Below are 21,431 nucleotides of genomic sequence, written 5' to 3'. Positions count from 1 at the left end.
TGGCGTTTTCAACAGCCAGACCGTCAAAATTAATCGAGCTGAATCCAGCTGGTTGAACGGTCCTTGTTTTAGAAGGTCTGACCTCAGATGTAGACGCCACGAGTCCACAGAGAATCTCTGAAGCCTCGAGTACCAGGATCTCCCTGGCCAATCTGGGGCCACTAAAATTACTGGAATTGTCTGGGCCTGTATTGTTTTCAACTCTCTTGCCAGCATTGGAACTGGCGTTAAATCATAAAGAAGATTCCCCTCCCAGGGGATAGTCATGGCATCCACTGCTTCTGCCAGTGGATCCCACGTCCTGTCATACAACCTGGGTACCTGATGGATGAACCTGTATGCCTTCAGGTCCCTATCCGGGGTTTCCCCCTTATTGTAATCTAGTGGAATACTTGTGGATTCAGCCTCCATTTTCCTTCCATCAGTTTCTCCCTGCTCAGGAAGTCGGCCTCTATATTCTCCACTCCTGGTATGAAGATTGCTGATAATGCTAGAACATTCTGTTCCGCCCACAAGAAGATTCGGGACACTTCCCACATGGCCAGATTGCTGTGTGTGCCTCCCTGGTGATTCAGATACGCCACAGCTGTGACGTTGTCGGTCTGAATGCCTAAAAGGGAGCTCTTGTAATCTTTTCTCCCGCCAGAGAAAACCTCTTCCACACAGCCCTTAGTTCCAAGATGTTGATCAGTAAGGCAGACTGTAAAGTATCAGTCTTTCTGCTCTAAAGTCCACAAGCCCTGCAGACGCAGGTCCACGACAACTGCCCCTCAGCCTCTGAGACTGGCGTCGGTAGTGACTACCACCCAGCTCCAGGACTGCAGGGACCGACTCCCCCGAAGGGAATCCACCTCCATCCACCATTTTAGGAAGGATCGAGTTTCTGAAAACAACACCATTTGTTCTGACCTCATGGTCTGAGAGTTCCCTGTCCGCTGGGACACTCTAGAGTGGAACCTGGTGAACTGTAACGTCTCGAAAGACGCCATCATCTTCCCCAGCAGTTTGAGTCACCCCCATACTGCTGTGCTCTGAGACCCTAGGATCTCCTGTACCAAGACAGCCAGATCCCTGGCCTATGCCTCTGGTAGAAACACCCAATGCAACTGGGTATCCAGACCAATCCCCAAGAATTGGAGTCTCTGTGACGGCACCGATTGAGATTTTTGTAAATTTAAAAGCCAGCCGTGAATCTGCAAAACCTGATGGTTTCTGCCAAGTGACTCTTCACTTGTCTGCTGACTCCGCTTTAAACCGCAGGTCGTCCAAAAATGGAATAACCATGATTTCCGTCAGTCGAAGCACATCCGCCATTTCTGACATTATTTGGTGAATACCCTTGACGCTGTGGCCAGACCAAAAAGCAACGCCTGTAATTACAGGAGAAGGTCTCCTATTGCACACCCCAATAGTTCCGGGTGGATAGGAACCTGCAAGTATGCGTCCTGGACCTTCATGGACGCTAAAAATTCTCCCTGGTCCCGGCTTAGCAGCACAGACCGTAGAGACTCTATTTTGAAATGGTCTACCCACAAAAAGCTATTAATGCCTTTAAGTTTAGGATCAGCTGAAAGACCCGTCTGGTTTGGGCACCAAAAACAGAGTGAAATAAAAGCCTTTTTTCCCTCCGCTCTGGGGACCGGGACTACCACACCCTTCTCTAAAAGAGAATGAGCCCCTCCCAAGAGAGCTGTACGGAGCCGAGCCTCCTTTGGCAGTGGTGTAGGAATGAACCTTCTCGGTGGAAGAACTTTGAAGGGAATCTTTTAACCCTGGGTTATATTTCTAACCCAAGCGTTGCGTCTCTGAACAGTGACAGACGTCCCCCCTCCTTAAACACCGCCGGGCAAAACCCCTGGCAGTATGCGGAGGATTTTTCCTCTCCTATGGTTTCTTATAAAAAGAACCAAATTTTGACTTTGGGGCCTTGCCCCTGGAGGACTGAGACTATCCCTTAAAAGACTGTCCTCAAAAGGACGCACCTCCTCTAGGGGAGGGCCGAAAGGATGGCCTGAAAGCAGAAAACCTTGATGTCTGCTTTGGCTGCAGGGGTAGGCAGGAAAGTGCTTTTTTTTTTTTTTTTTTTCCACCTGTGGCCTGCTTATTAATCTCTTCCAGTTGTAAACCAATAACAGCTTTCCTTTAAAAGCAAATGCCTCTAAGCCTTTTTAGACTTGTTATCTGCCTTCCAAGCTATAAGCCAGAGCACTCTCCTGGCATTCCAAACACTGAGGAAACTCTGGCAGCCATTTTGAGAGCTTCCTGCTCAGCCTGCATCACATTTCTGCAGCAGCATTATACTTCTCTGCCTAGTAACAACACACAAAAGACAGTATGTCAACTAGAGCACAGGTCACTGACCCACCAATCCTGGCCTTAGAGACCCAGACTGAAGCCAATCAGAGGACTTGCTTGCTTGAAGGCTTGCACTGGTAGCACAGTTGGTTTTTGACAAGTATACCACAGAAGCCTCTACCACTGGAACTTTCTCCCAGAGGTCTGCATGATCCTCAGGCATGGGATACAGGCTTAACCATCTATTTTGGCATCTAAAGCCTTTTGTCAGGGGTTTTCCAATAAATCTTGTAAACCCTTGTCTGCAGAAAGATATCAGGGGTTTTCCAATAAATCTTGTAAACCCTTGTCTGCAGAGAGATATCATTTCCCTCACGCTGTCTCTTAAAAACAACCTTAGCAGGAGTTTTTTTTTTTACTTCACAGACAAATTCAATGCCTGTTTACAGCAGTAATCAAATCCTCCACCCCTGAGGGTGAGGACTCTTCAGAAACATCACCCTGAACCCAGGGTATGTCTGTGTACTCTCCCTCCTCATCAGCAGCTAATAATGGCACTGAATCAGACCTTTTAGGGGTCCCCCCAGAGTAACCATAAAGCTTGTCAAACAAGTAATTTAAACCTGCTGATTCCCATAGCAGTATCCTGCATGACTTGTATAAGTCAGGATCTGTCTGGGTCCGAGGCAAAGAGCTGGCTGGACTGCTGAGAGAATGGCCCTGGTCTAGGGAAATTACCAGCCATCACTCTGCCTGTCCAGTAATGCACCAAAGCATTTTCCGACCTGTCTCAGGGACTTAACCCTCGCAAGGTCCGATGCACTACCCTCTGGGGTTCACTCCCCATGGGTTTCACAGCAGCGCATAAAATACAAAAGCCCCCCTTAGGGACAAATTTCAGTGTACAACCACTGCAAGCGCTCATTGCATTAAAGGCTCCCTCCCCCAAAACCACAGACTGTTGCTCAGACATGATGTTCTCAATAACACAGTCACAGCATTAAATGTACATACATTATATACAGTGTACTCAGCCACTTAGCTTTCTGTAGTCTTCAGAATGGGGAAAGCGAAGCCCAGGAAATCCAATCACTCTGTCAGGATCAGTAAGCCAGCTCAGCTCCGCTGCAAGCGTTCTGAATGGCGCCAAAAACAGAGTGAGGGAAGGGACCAAGTCCCTGCTGCTGCGGGGTCTGTGACTTTTGGCGCCAACTACCCCCAGACAGCCGCTCCCATTGTAGGATCTCCTCGTTCCAGTATCTCCCCCTCAGCTGGGGACCACTCGGAACATGCCTGTAACAACACTGCTGTCCTCTCAGTATAGGAGCTCAGTGTGTAAGCTCCGCAGAAAATGGCCGCCGCCATCACGGAGCGCCTGTCCCCCATGATCCCCACCTAGCGTGAAGCCGGTTTCAGAGCGCTCCGGAGCCCAGGCAGCTTCTTAAAAGAAGCTGTAAGCGCTGCACAGGGAGGCCAGACAGCGTCTCCCTCGTGCACAGTGAGCTGACAGGACTCGTTTCTGTCAGCTCCTGCTGCGCTAGCAGTGTGAGGATTCACTAATGAGAATCCTCACACTGTGCCTACCTAGCTAGTGTAGAAGTTAATAAAATAATAAAAACCCTAACTAACTCTACTCCTTCGGCTGCTCCAGCAGCCCTTTAGAATAGCACCCACTCCAGTGGGCACCTAACACGAACTGAGGAATCTGGGATGCAGTAGGGGAGGAGCCTACCCTCCAAAAGCTTTAGGATAGGTGCCTGGCTCCTGCGGACCCTCCTACATCCCAATGTGAAGCTGTGTCACCAGGACCATTGAAAGAGAAATCAAGTCTGGTGAGTGCGCTCTTTATCTATTGGATATTTGTGACCCATACGGAATGTGGTCGGAGTTTTTTATAAACTCCTTGCTTGGGAATCAAGCTGCACACACATCCCTCTTTGAACCTATATATGGTATTTGGCCAGGTGTAAGGTCATAGACCGTCAGGTCTTCTGAGCATATACCTTTCCCAGATTTGTCATCAACGGTTGAATTCCATTTTATATATTTTATATCTTTTTGAATACAGTAAAGTTTTTGATTTGTTGGACTTACACTACAGATTAAGTCAAGTCTATCAGTTCATCTTTGCCCCTGAGGAAGTCTTGTTATCGACGAAACGCGTTGGGCTCTATACTTCAACCGATTAACATCTGCTGACAAATTGCCAAAGGACACTGTCATATCTACTGCAAATTTATATTTGTGAAGTGTGCTTACTTTCCATTTTGCCCAAAGAGCAATTTTTTATGAAATTAATGTATTAAATAATGTTGTTATACAGTTGGTGCTACTTTATTACATTTGAGCGCAGGTGGAACTCCTGAAAAAAAAAATTATATATATATATATATATATATATATATATATATATATATATATATATATATATATATATATATATATATATATATATATATATATATATATATATATATATATATATATATATATATATATATATATATATACATACATACATACATACATACATACATATACACATACATACACACACACATACACACTAAACTCCCATTATATCCACTTGTTGGGACAAAGAAACATGTACAACTTATAGGTCCATACACTGGGCAAACACCCAAATGGTCCATTATCCTTTCTGTTAGTAGGATTACAGCACAAGTCTAAAGAAGTTGCGAACTAACGGGTTAACAAGCAGGAGCACAAGCAAGTTTATAAAAAGGAGTAAATATATGTCTGCTGCCATTACCCAGTCAGGAATTTAATTATAATCAACCAATGAGATCAAAAAGATGCCATCATTCACAGGAAAAGCAGAAATGCATACATATTAAATCTGACAGCATACAAGAAGTCATTCTGAAATGTGAAACATTTTGGCAAAGAGAAAAAAATAAAGGAATAATCTAACCACACAATGTAATCCAAGTGAAATCATTTCACAGTGAGAAAACAAACGTAGTGCGCTCAAAATTAACCTTAAATGGGTGCAACATTGTTGCCTTGAAATTGCAACCTGTAACTTTAAGGAATAAAATGTTTCAAATGCAACACTAATCCGACAACATAATCCGTAGCTAAAACACAAGCTCCTTGCCCAGCACAAAAATAACCCAACCTCCCTTTTTCTCTCTCTCTCTCCCTAATTAATATTAGCTGGAGCTTAGGAAGAGGTAAGAGGGCCTCAGGCTGTTTAACCAATTAGTTACATCTATTTTTTATTTTTTTTTACAGGAGAGAAGCATCCTTGATTTCTCCCTTGCAGCACAAAATGTATCTATCCCAACCTGTGACTTTTGCTGAAACCTTAAACATTAAGCAGGATTTTTCATTACCATGCTAAATTCAACAGTATTATGACCCAAATTTCTCAGATGAGGATTATGCTGCAACGTTGTAGTGTAAATACAAGATCACACAACTAAGAGACTGTGCAAGAATCTCACCTCTCGACACTAAGCTTCAAAGTGCCAACCCAGCTTTTGATAGTATTGTGTTATAAAGAACAGGCTCTAGTTCAACGTCACATTCCTAATTGATCTATTCAGAAGAAAAAAACATTAACAACTATTATATACTATAAAAGTTGTACAGGAATCCAACTTTCTTCTTGGGAACTTCAAGTGAATAATCTTTTCCACAAAGCAGTGAAGTGTTAACAGGATGGTCACCTAGAACACCCACAGGTAGCTAATCTGAATTTGAGACACTACAGTGTGTTTAACACATTTGTGGAGGTGGGATAATGTACACATTATACCTTTAAACAACAATTCCAACATATAATGTTAATATCACTGGTAAGGGATCCCACAACACACGGTTGCCAAAACAAATGGAGTTAAATGGCTCATGATAAAGCCAGTGGGGTGCAATGACAATTCTAGAACGGTATATTTGACACAAACTTCCACCGTGTATGATGGTGCTGTAATCACCTATATTATGTAAATTATGGTGGGATGGTTAAGGCCAGGGGTTTATTATTAGGTCGACATGGATAAAAGTCCCACACTAGCAAAAGGTTGACGTAGAAATTGTTGACAAAGGAAAAGATCGACAAGAGTTTCACAAATTTTTTGTGTCTATGTTAACATATGTCAACATAGACCCCCAATTAGTGCAACGCTTCACTCACCATGCTTCAAGCTCATTGCTTTGCTACGCTCAGAACATTATTTTATTCTACCTCAATGTCCATATGGATAGAAAAGTAAGAACAAGTAGGGTTAAAAAAGTAATGAAACTGTTTGTCAGCCTTTCCATGTGTCAACCATTTTTTTTTTTCATGTGACCACCTATTGTCTGTCGATGGGATATGGGCCTGGAATTCAGTTTTTATAGCAGGATGGGAAACTGGTCACAAATATTGCATAATGCTTTGTATTTATATATATTTTTTTCTTTGCATACTGTTGTAAAATGTATTGTTAGAATTCAAACTTTCTGGCTGCGATACGGGAGCGCGCATCGGGATCGCAAGGGTTAAAACCTGTGCGATCTGCATGAGATACAGATGCACATTGTACAAGTGTGCACACACCATAATGCTGTGTACACACGGTACAATCCAGCATGAGATTTTGACTATATAGTCAAAATCGCATGCAGATCGCACAGGTTTTTTTTATCAGATACTCAGATAAGAGTGGCTCCCTCTGTCCTTTGCAGTTAAGAAACAAAAAGACCAACACAACATCAAAATACATAGGGGTGTATTCACTGTTGGTCGTTAGGTCCATTCTGTCTAAAACAGCATATTTTACGCCTGAAAAAAAAGTCTAGATGAATTGTAGTATTCACTATCATTTTTTCTAGACAGTCTAAAGCATTTCACCTGTCAACTCTTTTCGTTTGCCTCGCCTGTCTAAATGAGTCATTTGGACTTTTTGTTTCACTTTGTCTAAACTCAGCCATGTTAATCTGATTTAGCCTATTCAGCGTCCGATTGTCTAAATGGATTCTACAGTTTTCAGGCAGGCTTTAGACAAAGTGAACTAGACAATTTCTTCTGTCGGGACTAGTCTACAAAACATAAAATATTATTTAATTTATGTAGTTTTTTTAATTAATCAATGTCATTTATTGTCATTTTGCTTATAAATACATTATGTATGTTTATTATTGTCTATATGAATATATTTAGTTTTTTTTTTTCATTTTTTTTTTTTTTACTCTACCCATGTAGCATTGTGTTTTACTGCAGTGTTGTACCCATGTGATGTTTTTACCCAGGATTCTGTTATCCCTCACTCCCATTTTGAGACTGTCAACCTTTTACGTAACCACCATGCCGACCTAACCACCTGTCATCCTAATGACCATGTCGACCTTCCACCATGTCGACCTAATGACCCTGTCAACCCTCCACCTGTCAACCTAACCCCCATGGTCGACCTAACCATGTCGACCTTCCACCATGTCAACCTTCCACCATGTCGACCTAATCCACATGTCAACCTAATCCACATGTCAACCTAATCCACATGTCAACCTAATCCACATGTCAACCTAATCCACATGTCAACCTAATCCACATGTCAACCTAATCCACATGTCAACCTAATCCACATGTCAACCTAATCCACATGTCAACCTAATCCACATGTCAACCTAATCCACATGTCAACCTAATCCACATGTCAACCTAATCCACATGTCGACCTAATCCACATGTCGACCTAATCCACATGTCGACCTAATCCACCTGTCAACCTAACCCCCATGGTCAACCTAATGACCCCGTCAACCTTCCACCTAACGACCTAACCACCATGCCAACCTAATGACCATGTCGGCCTTCCACACGTCGACCGTCCACCATGTCGACCTAATGACCCTGTCGACCCTCCACCTGTCAACCTAACCCCCATGGTCGACCTAACCATGTCAACCTTCCACCATGTCGACCTTCCACCATGTCGACCTTCCACCATGTCGACCTTCCACCATGTCGACCTAATCCACATGTCAACCTAATCCACATGTCAACCTAACCCCCATGGTCAACCTAATGACCCCGTCAACCTTCCACCTAACGACCTAACCACCATGCCGACCAAATGACCATGTCGGCCTTCCACACGTCGACCGTCCACCTGTCAACCTAACCCCCATGGTCGACCTAACCATGTCGACCTAATCCACATGTCAACCTAACCCCCATGGTCAACCTAATGACCCCGTCAACCTTCCACCTAACGACCTAACCACCATGCCGACCTAATGACCATGTCGGCCTTCCACACGTCGACCGTCCACCATGTCGACCTAATGACCCTGTCGACCCTCCACCTGTCAACCTAACCCCCATGGTCGACCTAACCATGTCGACCTAATCAGGTGCAGGTGGTCAGCAGGGGGGGGGGTGTGTGAAGGAGGCCAGCAGGGGGGGTGAAGGAGGCCATCAGGGCGAGGGGGGGGGGGATGAAGGAGGCAAGCGGGGGGGGGGGCGCAGAGTACACAGATACAAGGGGAGGGAGCATACAGGCAGGCACTCCAGGAGGCATCCATGCCGAGATCGCGGCTGTGCTATCACAACCCTATATCACCTCCGTCCCCATCCACCCACCATGCAATGCCCGCTCTGCATCTAGTAATCCCCCACCTGCCCTGCAGCTTCTAATCCCCCCGCGGTGGCAGCCGGGCAGACAGCGGCCGGACAGCTCACGGGGGATTGTAGACGCTGTGGGCGGACAGCAGGAGGACAGCACAGCCGCGATCTCAGCCACCTGAAGTGCCCGCACGCTGTGCGCAGCCGGTCAGCGGGCAGACACCTCGCGGGGGATTAGAAGCTGCAGGGCAGGTGGGGGATTACTAGATGCAGAGCGGGCATTGCATGGTGGGTGGATGGGGACGGAGGTGATATAGGGTTGTGATAGCACAGCCGCGATCTCGGCATGGATGCCTCCTGGAGTGCCTGCCCGCTGAGCGGCAGCCAGTCAGTGGGCAGACACCTTGCAGCGGGGGATTAGTAGATGCAGGGCGGGTGGGGGATTACTAGATTCAGAGCGGCATTGCATGGTGGCTGGACGGGAACGGAGGCGGTTGTACCCGGAGACCCAGCAGGGAGGGAGGTATGGAGGGATTGCTGTCAATTGAACTCCCCTGCATGTGCATGAAAAGAAGCAGGGGAGTTAGAAGAAAATAAAAGTTTACATTCACTTAGCACCTCTCCAAAAAACCAAATGGAGTGTGTGTGTGTGTGTGTGACTGTCCAGGCCTGCAGGCGAATTGGACATGCCCCCTTTCGCCTCATTGGTTTTTAACGCCAGGAGGTGTTCTGAACTGATTTCACCCTGAATACACTAAATGGTGAAAGGGTGAAACACAATTCGCCTGTCTAGCTGATGTAAAAGCAAGAACAGGCGGAACTACATCAGCTAACGACGGACCCTGAATATGCCCCATAGTATAAATATAGTATCCAACTTACAGGTTGAGTATCCCATATCCAAGCTTTTATTTTTTTCTAAAAACCTACTGGCTACATCTGTAACTGGCACTACTGGGGAAATAACATGTAACTGGCACTAAATATGTGCAAGGACAGGATTGCTTGGAATTCAAATACAGTGCCCCAGATTGTACACAAACGTTCCATTTTTAAAACCTTGTTTCATGCACAAATAAAATGTATTTGTGTACTTCATGTGCGTATACATCATAAATGCAAGATACCTCATTCAAATATAAAAATATTCCAATATATCCAAAATTCTACTGGTCCGAGTATGTTGGATAAAGAATACTCAACCTGTACTTCTATTTCTATTCTGGATATAAGACATGGATAGACAGACAATGGGCATTTCCTTTATAATCCTTTATAATCCTTTATAATCGTTCAACATGGTTTTACTTCAGATAAGCTCAATTTAATAACTCTTAGCACTCGCCTGATGCTAAAAGGTGTTGTGACATTTGTTGTTGTATATTTATCAAATACAGGTAGTAGTAAGCTGAGCTTACTGATGTTTTGGACCATACCGCTTACAACAGGAATGTCCAAACTAGGAGGCCTTATTCAGATCTGAGCTCAGTACAAATTTGTTTGGAAAATGGGCAAAACCATGTGCACTGCAGGTGGGGCAAATGTAACATGTATAGAGAGAGTTAGATTTGTGCGAGTTATTTTGTTTCTGTGCAGGGTAAATACCGGCTGCGTTATTTTTACACTGCATTAGATTTCAGTTTCAGCACACCCCAGCCAAAGTTAACTCTCTCTGCACAGGTTACATTTGCACCACCTGCAGTGCACATGGTTTTTCCCCATTTTCCAAACAAATTTGTACTGAGCTCAGATTTGAATAAGGCCCCATGTCCCTCCAGCTGTTGTGAAACTACATGTCCCAGCATGCTTTGCCACAGTTTTAGCATTCCATAATAGCAAATCTGTGGCAAGGCATGATGGGACTTGTAGTTTCACAACAGCTGGACATGCCTGGCTCACACCTTCTATAGACGACCTACTGTAAGTGGTATGGTCCACTGCCGGAATTGGAGGCACAGCATCAGTAAAAAAAAATAATAATAATAAATAAGACTGAGCACATAAGGTTGGACAGAGACTAAAGTGTTGAAAACCTATAAACTGCTTTAACCCTTTGTGTCCCCTAGGTAGTAATTGATGTTTCCCCCTTGCCTAGTCGCAGCAGCCACTCACCAGCAGGTTTCTCTGCATTTTAGCAATCTTGATCATCACCTTCTCCTGCATGGTGGCTGCATCTGTTTGGGTGCTGGAATAATTCCAGGATAGAACACCTGACATTGCATCAAGCCGCGCCCCCTCCATCGGACACATCTGATAGCTGCCTCCCCTTGTGCATTATGTTGCACCAGACAGCTTCTGACTATGACAGAATGAAGGCTTAAGCTCTTACAGTACCTATTTCTCCTCTGGTCAGTCACTGACAGTCCCTGTATTTCTAGTTAAACCCTGCAGATTTGGTCCACTTTGATTACAAAAAATGAATACAGTGAATACAAAGATCATATTTATAAGTGCTAAATATCTTCTTCTGTATTATTCTAATATAGTTAAAACTATGGAGTATGCTGCAGTATGACAGGTGAGGCTCTACCTCCCCTGCTTACCCTGACCCCACATCATGGCACAGTGTTGCTTTTCCAGCTTTTTTTTCTTTACTCTCTCGCTCTCTCTCTATACATAGCTTTGGCTTCTTACCACTAATATTTATTAACACTATAGTTTTTCACTGGCGTGCCGCTCTAGGCTTTTAAGCTTATGCTAGTTTTGTGGGGTGCTGCACCCTGCACCTAGATATAGTGCTAGGGGATCCCCAATAAACAGAGAAGCCTTGACGCGGCTTGGGGGCATGTCATACACCTGCGCAGGTATATATACCCAATATCTCTGAATTCTATTATCATGTAGTGTTCAAGATTGGTTACTAATACCATTCAGTGAGCTGGGGGAAAACAATGTATTTTTTTACTCACTCAGTATTAACCCCTCCCTTGCATGCACCTGAATGGTATTACTGAACAAATTGAGCATCTACCACTATCCATATGTGTGCATTAATTAAGTTATAAGCTTGCAGAATTTACTGAGACACTCGGCTCGTGATCATTCACAGTCAATGTAGTGAAAGCAGTCATGCTGTATAAGGAGCCCAGTGAGCTTTCTCATTAATATTGAGAAGATTAAACAGCTGGCATACAAAAACATTACAAATAAAATAGCAGCACCTCTAAGCTGTGTTAGCGCACTCAATCACCAGTCACTCAATCACCAGTCACTTTAAACAGGGCAATATTCAATTGTGGTATACAGACATCGGAATTCCGACCTCCAGTACACGGTCAGGTGGGGGGGGGGGGGGGGGCGATGGGAAGAGTGCAAAGAAGCCCCATGCAGGCTCTGTGGCTCGGTACAGGTTCTATTCCCTCTATGGGGTTTGTGGACCCCCACATGGGAGAATAGCCCCGGTTAGTCATGATGTACCCATTATGGTCACATTTTAAAGGTTTGGTCCTTTCTAATGATCCACAGGTGGCTAGGAAAACCAAGAACTATTAGGGATCATGAGGTCCAAGTTTAAAGGCCCAATTTCATCCAATTCCGGTGGATCAAGCTGAGAAATTGTGTAAAATTGGCCCAAATTGCATGTGTATGACATCCGATCTGATACACAATCCCTTGCACATCAGACCGGAGTCGAAAGTTGAACAGGCTGCACGCAAGATAAGTTATACGTGCAGCCCATCAGAGGCACATTGCAGGTGATTTTTAGCACCCGCAATGTATAGCATCCTATCTGCACCCAAGACGGGCAGAAGTATTAAAAAAAAAGACCATACAAAAGAATGGGCGGGCGCTGATTGGCTAAGAGCTCTCACAGCCAAGCAGCAGCCTCCCATTTTTTTTAAATGCTCCTGCTTCTCATCTGCAACTCCCATGGTGGGGGGTTTACATGTGATAAATCACATGCATTTTATCGCATGTAAAACGGGCACATCAAGTGCCAAATCGCTTGTGAGCCTCCCAGGAAGCTGCTGGCAGCTCACAGGGGGAACTGGATGAGACTTCTCCCTCTGGAGAAGTCGCATAGTGTATGGGAGCCTTAAGAACAATGAAAAACTCCTCAAACTCTCTCCAACAAGAGCAATAGATACCCAAACTGCAGAGAAGGAACAAGTCAGAATTTAGGGGCAAAAAAAAAAAAAAAGAACATGTTCTTAATACGAGCAAAGGCAATTTAGAATTTATATCTGAAATTATTAGCTCAGCTAGTTTGTGTAATGACACAAAATATTCCCACCTGTTTGTGAACCATTGCTGTAGACTAGAAAAACCATGGAACATTCTACTGCCTAGAAGTGACGTTCTAGGTAAGACATGAAAATGGATAATACTATATACCAAGTACAAGATCTCTACAGATTTCTGTGTTACAGAACTTGCTGAACAAGTGCAAAAGAGGATGCAGCCAAATATTTATTTACTTTATTTGTATTCAAGGAACAATACCCAGAAATGTTACACTTCACCCATTTACTGCCGACACAAGCTGGAAAGTTACAGAAGACATGGACAGCCCAGTCTTTAACACAAAATTATATTGTGGCCACACCACTAGATTCAGCTTCTTGGTTCTTTTAGAAATAAAAGCCGAATGGTCCCATATTCAGCAATTTATTTCTTGCAAGCAGAAGGGCCATGATCGCAAGTAGCATATATTTCCTGTACACCAATGACAAATAGGGATATCCAATTATCCGAGCGGTGACTGCGGGTAATTTTTCAAGCCCGGGAGCTATCCACTCAGCACCGCTAAGCCGGCAACCTGTGCAATTTTGGCCGCCGCAGCCCTGTTTTCTGGGATTAAGCGGCAAGCAAAAAAAAAATATATAGCCAAATAGGCCACAGGAGTACATTTTTTTATTTTTTTCACAGGTAACCAAATTGTTTAGCCCCCCCCCCCCCCCCCCCCCCCCCCCCCCAAAAAAATAAGTTGAGAAACCCTGGGGGGGGGGGGGGTCATGAAAAACTAGGCTTCTTTAGACCAATGTTTCTTTGGGACTAATTGGAAATCCCTTATATGCTAAATTGGTAAAAAGCTAAATTCAGATCTAGTTGGATACTAAATCAGCCAAATACATGCAAAATACAGCCATATAATCATTTTGTGGTTCTGAATGTGCCAATTAAATTGAAACTTGCTAGGCTGACCAGAAAGAGTAACCGTTAACTAAAAGTATGGATTAATAAATAGAAGTTATGGCAGACATTTGCAAAAAAAAAAAAACACGGTACTTGTTTCCTAGCACGGCCACAATCGCGGGCATCGTGTACCTTAAAGTTAAGGTACACGATGCCCGCGATGGACCCGATTTCCTTTGAAATCAGGTCTATTTTGCCGGCAAAGGAAAAATCGCGGGCATCTCGTCGGTCACGGTCATTAACATGGCCCCCGACGCGATTTTGCCATAGGCTTCAATGTTAAAATAATTTTTAACATTGAAATCAGGAGCATCGCGTCGGTCTCGTGCAATTATAATGGCACAAGATGAGATGGACTTGAAGTCCATCTCACATAGGAAACAATGTGAAATGGGCCAATATGACCCAGTCGTTACTCCACGATTGACGCAAACCCGAAGCGTGGCGAGCGCAGCAAGCCCGCGAGGGGCGGCGGTGCGCGTCCTCCGACCTTTTCATTCCCCGACTATCCACGTCGGCGTGGAGTTGAGAATATAAAGTGTGGCGAGCGCAGCGAGCCCGAAGCGTGGCGAGCCCCGCAAGGGGACGCGTATACCTGTAAAGTAATACGCGTCCGCTCCCCTCGCTGCGCTCGCCACACTTTATATTCTCAACTCCACGCCGACGTGGATAGTAGGGGAATGAAAAGGTCGGAGGACGCGCACCGCCGCCGCTCGCCACGCTTCGGGTTCGCATAAATCGTGGGGTGGCGTTCAGGGTGTCAAATTGGGGGTGTAGGGAATATTTTACATTGAATCTAATGTAAAATCAGGTCCCAGGGACCCTATTCACATTTCATTCAATTAAAAAATTGGGTCGGTCGCATCGCATGCGATTTGGTCGCATGCGATGCGACCGACGCAATTTTTCCGACACTACCACCCCGATGGAAATCAGTGTTGCCGTGCTAGGAAACAAGTACCAAAAACACTAATTATCCTTTTTCAGATCAAATGCAGGATTACAAATGAAACTACGAAACAATTAGTCCTGGACAAAGACCAATAAGAACTGAAGGTGGCTCCAGACAACCTTCATTGAATACTCCTACCAACACTTAGGCCAGCTACATGTCATCATTAACATACCAAAATCAATTATATTCCAGAGACACAATCAGGAAAATTGTGTGATATTTTACACATGAAGCGTAGCTGTGAAAACAAGTTTAATATGCCAGAGTCAAAAGAATAAAGAAAAATCACACTTCCCTAAGCATTAATCGCTTCAACAATGTTTTACATTTAAGAGAAAAAAAAACCTGACAATTCTCAAGAGAGAATCTCAAACATTAAGAAAACCAATTTTGTATCCCGATACACAAATAAAATGACAAACATCAAAAGTAACCTGATTGTTGCACATACAATTTGAGAAATCTCGGTCCACAGCTATATCAGCAAACTTTATAAGAAAATCACGCTTTGGCCCAGTAAGGAGGCAGTTAAAGTGGAGCCTCACACCACAGCTCTCCTGTAGTTTCCCAGCCATATGCTGATACCCTTAAGACGCCATGCGCTACAGCTTTATAAGCTTTCATCTCCAATTCTCTGTTTGAAACACGAACTGCTTGGTAACAATGACTCTCTGTGTGCCGAAAATCCTATTATTGATCCTCCTACTTACCTTGGGCTGCGCTCTTCTGGGAAATGCAACTTTGGGGTCAATCTGAAAAGGGATGGGATGCAGAGAAGGAAGAAAAAAAAAAAAAAAAAAAAGAAAGAAAAAATAAATCAGTGAGCGACTTGAATTCATTTTTTTTCCCACCACTGAGATTAATGGCTCTTATTTAAGGGTGGTATTATGGACATTTATCACATTACTGTTGGAAGGACATAATGGCGTACACTGTAATGCTCTGCAGCCCTGACAAAGTCAAAGGGGTTACTAGCCTGCTACAAACACTATAAAGTGAAATGACATTGATTTCCTTTATTAAAATGTTTTGAAAAATTAGAACTCTCAAGCACACAAGAGACCCAGTGATATTCCTATAACAAAGTGCTTCTCTCTCGCTCAGTGTGCTGAACAGATGTTTCAGCCCCACAGCTAAAAACTAAAAGTTATTTGCATGTACTTCATATTGCACCATTCTGCAGAGGGATGTTCAAACAATTCTGGATAGAAACCTTCACCCAACAGATTAATCTACGAAAAGAAAAAAACTCAACCCTTTCAAAGCCACAGCTCTGTGCTGTCTACAACACAAAATGCTGCTGTTTCAATCTAATCACTGGTAACATGTACAAATACGTATGCCAATACCTGCTTCAAAACATAAATCCTTTCTGCTAAAAAGCGACATGCAGTCTATTATAGTTTAGTAATAAATAAGTGGATTTTCCCTAGAGGTATTGAAATAAGCAAATGTTGTGGCTGGCAAGAAGCTATGTGTAAGCCTTCAAAATGTTTCTGAGATAAACACAAATCTTAGCAGCTCCACTGAGAAATCTGTTGCAATGGGTTTTTCCTCCCCAATCGCAACTTAGGGTCTTGTCCGCTCACACACTAGGTTTTTCCTCAGCCAATTTACTTGGAAATCACAGCTATATATTTAATATTGTGGCCATACTTTCTAATATATCAACACAAGTGCAACAGGTGTCGATCATTCCCTCATGCAGAGCAGTTACTGGGAATAGGAGGGAAAAACATGCAGCCTTTGTCATTGCTGCCTAGCACAATTGGAGACTGGAGTATTACTTTTATCCAAGCAGAACAGAGGATGGAGTTTTCAAGTATAAATAATCAAAAAAGCCTAAGACAGGTGTGTGGTACTGATAAAACTGTCACAAGGTGTCAAAGGGCAGATGAAAATGTACTGCTGTTTAGAAAGGGTTAATGTACTTATCGTGTCGCAGGCCACAATATGTATAGCCTTAAATATGAGCCATTTATCCTTGCTTTTCTTCTCATGAGACAAAAACAGTTGAATACTTAATCCCATCAACATTACATTAACAAGAAGGAAGGCTAAACACACACAAAAAAGGCAATGCAACAGGTGAGATCTTTCCATACAGGCAAACAAGATATATGTTTGAAGTAATTTAAACATTCACTTTAAAAGCACTTTAATACTTCAGCAGCTGACTTTACACTAGAACACTGAACGGGGAGATTATCAAGCATGGAGAGAGATCCAGTACTAACCAATCATCAATTGCCATTTTACAAGATGTGTTTGTAAAAGGACATTAGCCGATTGGTTGCTATTTATCTTTGTCCAAGTTTTGATAAAGCTCCCCATTAATTTTACTTTTGTTAAATCTCATAAGGAGCATAGTGGCCGGCGGTCACATTTTGACATTATTCAAGTAGTGATAGATAGAGAATATATATATATATATATATATATATATATATATATATATATATATATATATATATATATATATATATATATATATATATATATATATATATATATCACACACATATATATATATATATATACACATACACATACACACATACACACACAGCATATATATTATATTGCCTGCATGGAAGTCCCTCACCTCCTGAACACCTGCCACTATTACACTGAATATACTTCTACCAAGTAATAGATGAGTTAGTCAAACAAATTCTACTTACTGTATCTACAAATCCTCTAGGGAAAAAAAAAATGACTATGACAATTTCTGAGGTTTGTGAACCATTACCTAAAATCAAAGCTTTTAACGCAAGCGTAAACAAGAGCGGTCACTCCGTGCCAAAAACCAATCGAGCTGCTTCCTGCACTGAATGTTAAAACACGAGTCAAAGACTAGATAGCGCTACATTAACAATAATCAAAAATGTGGTGAAAATTGCAAACATACAATTCATTTTCCTAACTTATCACTTGTCATTAAGTATCCAGTAAGAGCAGAAATCTGGGCCTAATGTTAAGGTCACCTACATCATTTTCTTGCAAAATACTTTTTATTATTATTTTTAAAAGAGAAACAGGTTATCGATCTGGTATACAGACAAATAATGTTTCTCGATTCAAAGCATTCTAGTGATGCAAAAAAGAAAGGGATCACCAACCACAAATAAAATGTAATGGACATGAAACAAAGGATTGTGAAAATATTATCAAATAGGAAAGTATACGCTTATAAAGAATAAAGGGTTTTATTTTAGATCTAGTGGGGTATGTCTCAGCTAGAAAACGGTGAGAACACATTTATGGCTGTAAAACAAAATACATGATATGTGTATCTGCATTTAACAGTAATTATCAGTCACCAGGATGGATAAATATCTAATTTGAGCGTTAGTTATTTTCGAAATAAAGGCTTCACTCTGTATTTGGGACAAATATACTGAATACATAGTTAAAAATTCAAACGTTGGGCAGTTGTAAGAAAAATAAAAATATCTATTGAAGCAAAGTAATTAGCTCACCTTTCCCTCCTCATTAAGTATGGTACCAGAAAAACAGGGAATCTATTGTCAGTTTCCCTTTTTCCAAGCTTTGATAAAAGCATAACTGAACTTGGTAGTAGTGTGCAGGAAAGGCTTTGGGGGTTTTTTTTGTTTTTGTTTTTTGCCTTTGCTTTGCAAACACAGAACATAAGCAAGATGAACATACAGCAGTGGCAGACTGGTCACTCATTGAAATTAGGATTATGACTAGTGTCTGTAGGTTTCAACAACACTAGAAACAAGTTAAAGCAAACATTGAAAGATGCTGATTTAAACAACTTTTTAAGAAAAGCCTTAAAACTCCCAAACCATATTAGTCAACTACATTTTAGTGGCTGTGGAGGGAGAAATAAATAAATAAAATGAAGGTGATCAAAACAAGTATTAATCTGACATTTATGGGCAAAACAGCCAAATACACAGCTGTCAACTGTAAGTACTGAACTCTAATTGTTGAATTAATAGCAATGGCAATGTACAGGTGATGAATAGAAGAAGCAAGGCACACAGCTAAAAACTTCAGCCTGACCATAGTAACCACATTATGGACCTTGAAAACTGCCAAATACGCACAACAACATTGCAGAAAACAAAGAAAAAACAAACATAAGACATTCATTGTAAAAAGAAAAAAGCACAACATACCGTCTTGGAATCTAATTCATGATGTGGTTGAGCTAATACTTTATCTACACTTGCAGGATCTGCAAACGTAACAAAGCCGAAGCCTCTGAAATCAGACAAAGAACAAGAGAAATGACAATGAGGGCTAAACATAGAGCACAGATACAACATAGAAAGAAAGAAAAAAACGAATAAAAAAAGATATCATTTACAGGTACTTTATTTTAAATGTATCACATATCAGAGGCTCTTGTGTTTTCAGAGGAGTCTTATGCAAACTGACTATGCTGAATATGCTGGATTATGGCAGGTGCATTGTACTTCAAAAAGGTTTTTATGGTTTGTTTTCAACAGACTTCCATAGCAAGTAAATGGAACAATGGTATAGGGTGGATTATGTGTGATTAAAAAAAAAATCCTAGAAAATTTAGGGCCACAAAAAATACATCTAGAAATAGATTTCATGAGGATAGTTTTAAGCATGAAGAAAACTTCATAAATCCACAATAACACATCTTGAACTTGTTAAAGACAAAGATGTTCCAGAAATCAATGAAACAGAAGTTTTGCACTGGGCAGAATGGGTATTATAAACCACACTAACGTGAGCCCTTGATTGGCAGCTCCTCAGAGATTTAATGGAGAAATATTATAATGAACAAACATCATTAAATCGGGTTATTTGATAGTTTGTGTGTTTTCAGGGAGGGGGGTTATGGCACAGATTAGATAGCGAACCATCGTGCTGCTAGGGAGAATTTGGAGAGCAGGCAGGCAGCGAGGCGAGGGGGGTGTGTGCCTGACAGCTGAGAGCTGGAGCCGGAGACTGCATCTTTCCCTTAGGCCACTTCTCCAGAGTGCATCTAGCTAAGAGACTACTAAGAAGTGATGAGATGCTGTGGCAGGAATGAGACATACGCGGAGATTACCTGGATCGCTTCGTGGTGGGGTCTCTCATCACCATGCATTCCCGGATTTCTCCAAATTTGCTAAAATAGTCTCTGAGGCTATCTGTGCACAAACAGGAGACATGACAGCCATCAGCAATGGGTCAGCACTGCCCACCCCCAGCCATCCCGCGGCCACAGGGACCCAAATAGCGATAGGGGTCGAATAGAGGACTCAGAAAAGAGAAATAAATAAATAAGGAGAGCGAGAAGTGGGAGGCAGAGAGGGGGAGAGAGGGAGAGAGGGGGAAGCTGGCACCGTGTAACAAAGAGCTACAGGGGGGCAGGAGAGCAGCCTTACCTGGGGAGGTCTGCCAGCTCAGGCCGCCGATAAACATTTTACTAGAAGGGGAGGAAAACAGAACACAAGTCAGCACAGATGTCAGATCGGCCATTTTGACGTGTAACTTACAAAAGCTACAAGAAGGGAGAGCGGAGAGAAGGCAGCGGCGGAGCGGGTGAGCTGCTGCGGGTGAGCTCAGGGGAGGGGAGGCCCCTGCTACTGCTGCTGCCTATAGCACCGAGCGCTGGGCAAGCAAGGGACCCAGCAGCAGCAGGATGCCCTGCCTGCCTCCTCCGTGCCCCCTCTCCCTCACACCCCCCTGCTGCACTTGCCCTTTACAGTAGAGTGGCCGCCGGGGCACCGGCATCCCATGCAACTTACCCGGGGTCGTGCTGAGAGTCGCTCGGGCTCCCGGGGGTGGCCTGGCTCCCGTCTGCCTCCATGTCCCCTCTCAACTGCTAAAAAAATAAATAACTAGATAAAAAAATAAAATAAAAACAAAAACCCCGAAATGAATCCACAGAGGCGGCGGTGACGGCGGGACAGTGGGGTGCGGGGAGAGTGCCGGCGGCAGCAGCAGCAGAGCACAGACTGTCCGCACTCTGGCACCGGGACTGGGTGGCAGCAGCTAAAGCCAGGAGCCGCTAAGAGAATATTATTGAGCCGGGAAGGAGCTCGTCACACGTGGGATCAGCTCAGCATTGCTCTGCCTCCTTCTCCCGCCCCCGGTGACAGCCCGGCCCTCTCCTCCTCCGTGGGAGGGCTGCTAGAACGTGGCGATGCCCATCCACGGTGACATCACGCTCCCGTCCCACCTGCCCGGCTCCAGCCCCCAGCTAGTAACAACAACAACAACAACAGTACGCTGCTGCCCGTGACGTGCGCCGGTGCCCGGACGCTGTAGGATGAGGAGGCGCCGGAACGGCTACAACAGCTGCGGGATGGAACCCGCCTGACAGGACCGATCGCAGGCTGCACCCTCTCCACGCTGTACCAGGAGCAGCGTGATGGATGTAAACATACATGAGGGGGCATGTGCCGGCTGCCTGCCCCGCCATAGGGAGCACCTGTGCCATCACCTCACATCACCAGTACTGACTGCATGTAATAG

The 21,431-nt window shown here is 43.5% G+C and overlaps 1 protein-coding gene across 6 annotated transcripts in view; it reads right to left on the bottom strand.

Moving 5' to 3' along the window:
• The window catches only part of MSI2 (musashi RNA binding protein 2), a 566,011-nt gene extending 544,812 nt beyond the window's left edge, over positions 1-21,199 (bottom strand). Inside the window, exons 1-5 of one of the 6 annotated variants that reach the window (XM_083174189.1) lie at positions 20,702-21,199; positions 20,339-20,379; positions 20,020-20,101; positions 19,112-19,196; positions 15,674-15,715 (exon numbers count right to left, since the gene is read on the bottom strand). In XM_083174189.1, coding sequence (XP_083030315.1) covers positions 15,674-15,715; positions 19,112-19,196; positions 20,020-20,101; positions 20,339-20,379; positions 20,702-20,763 — 312 coding nt within the window. In that variant the 5' untranslated portion in view covers positions 20,764-21,199. The remainder of the gene's footprint in view (positions 1-15,673; positions 15,716-19,111; positions 19,197-20,019; positions 20,102-20,338; positions 20,380-20,701) is intronic. The other 5 variants (XM_083174194.1, XM_083174188.1, XM_083174190.1 and 2 more) reach the window with 5 other exon arrangements.
• Between the last annotated feature and the right edge of the window lie 232 nt (positions 21,200-21,431).

Source organism: Crinia signifera, chromosome 2 (genome assembly GCF_055691185.1).
Source record: "Crinia signifera chromosome 2, ASM5569118v1, whole genome shotgun sequence".
NCBI lineage: Eukaryota > Metazoa > Chordata > Amphibia > Anura > Myobatrachidae > Crinia > Crinia signifera.
Note: the sequence above shows the minus strand (reverse complement) of the source record. Positions and strands in the feature narration are given on the sequence as shown.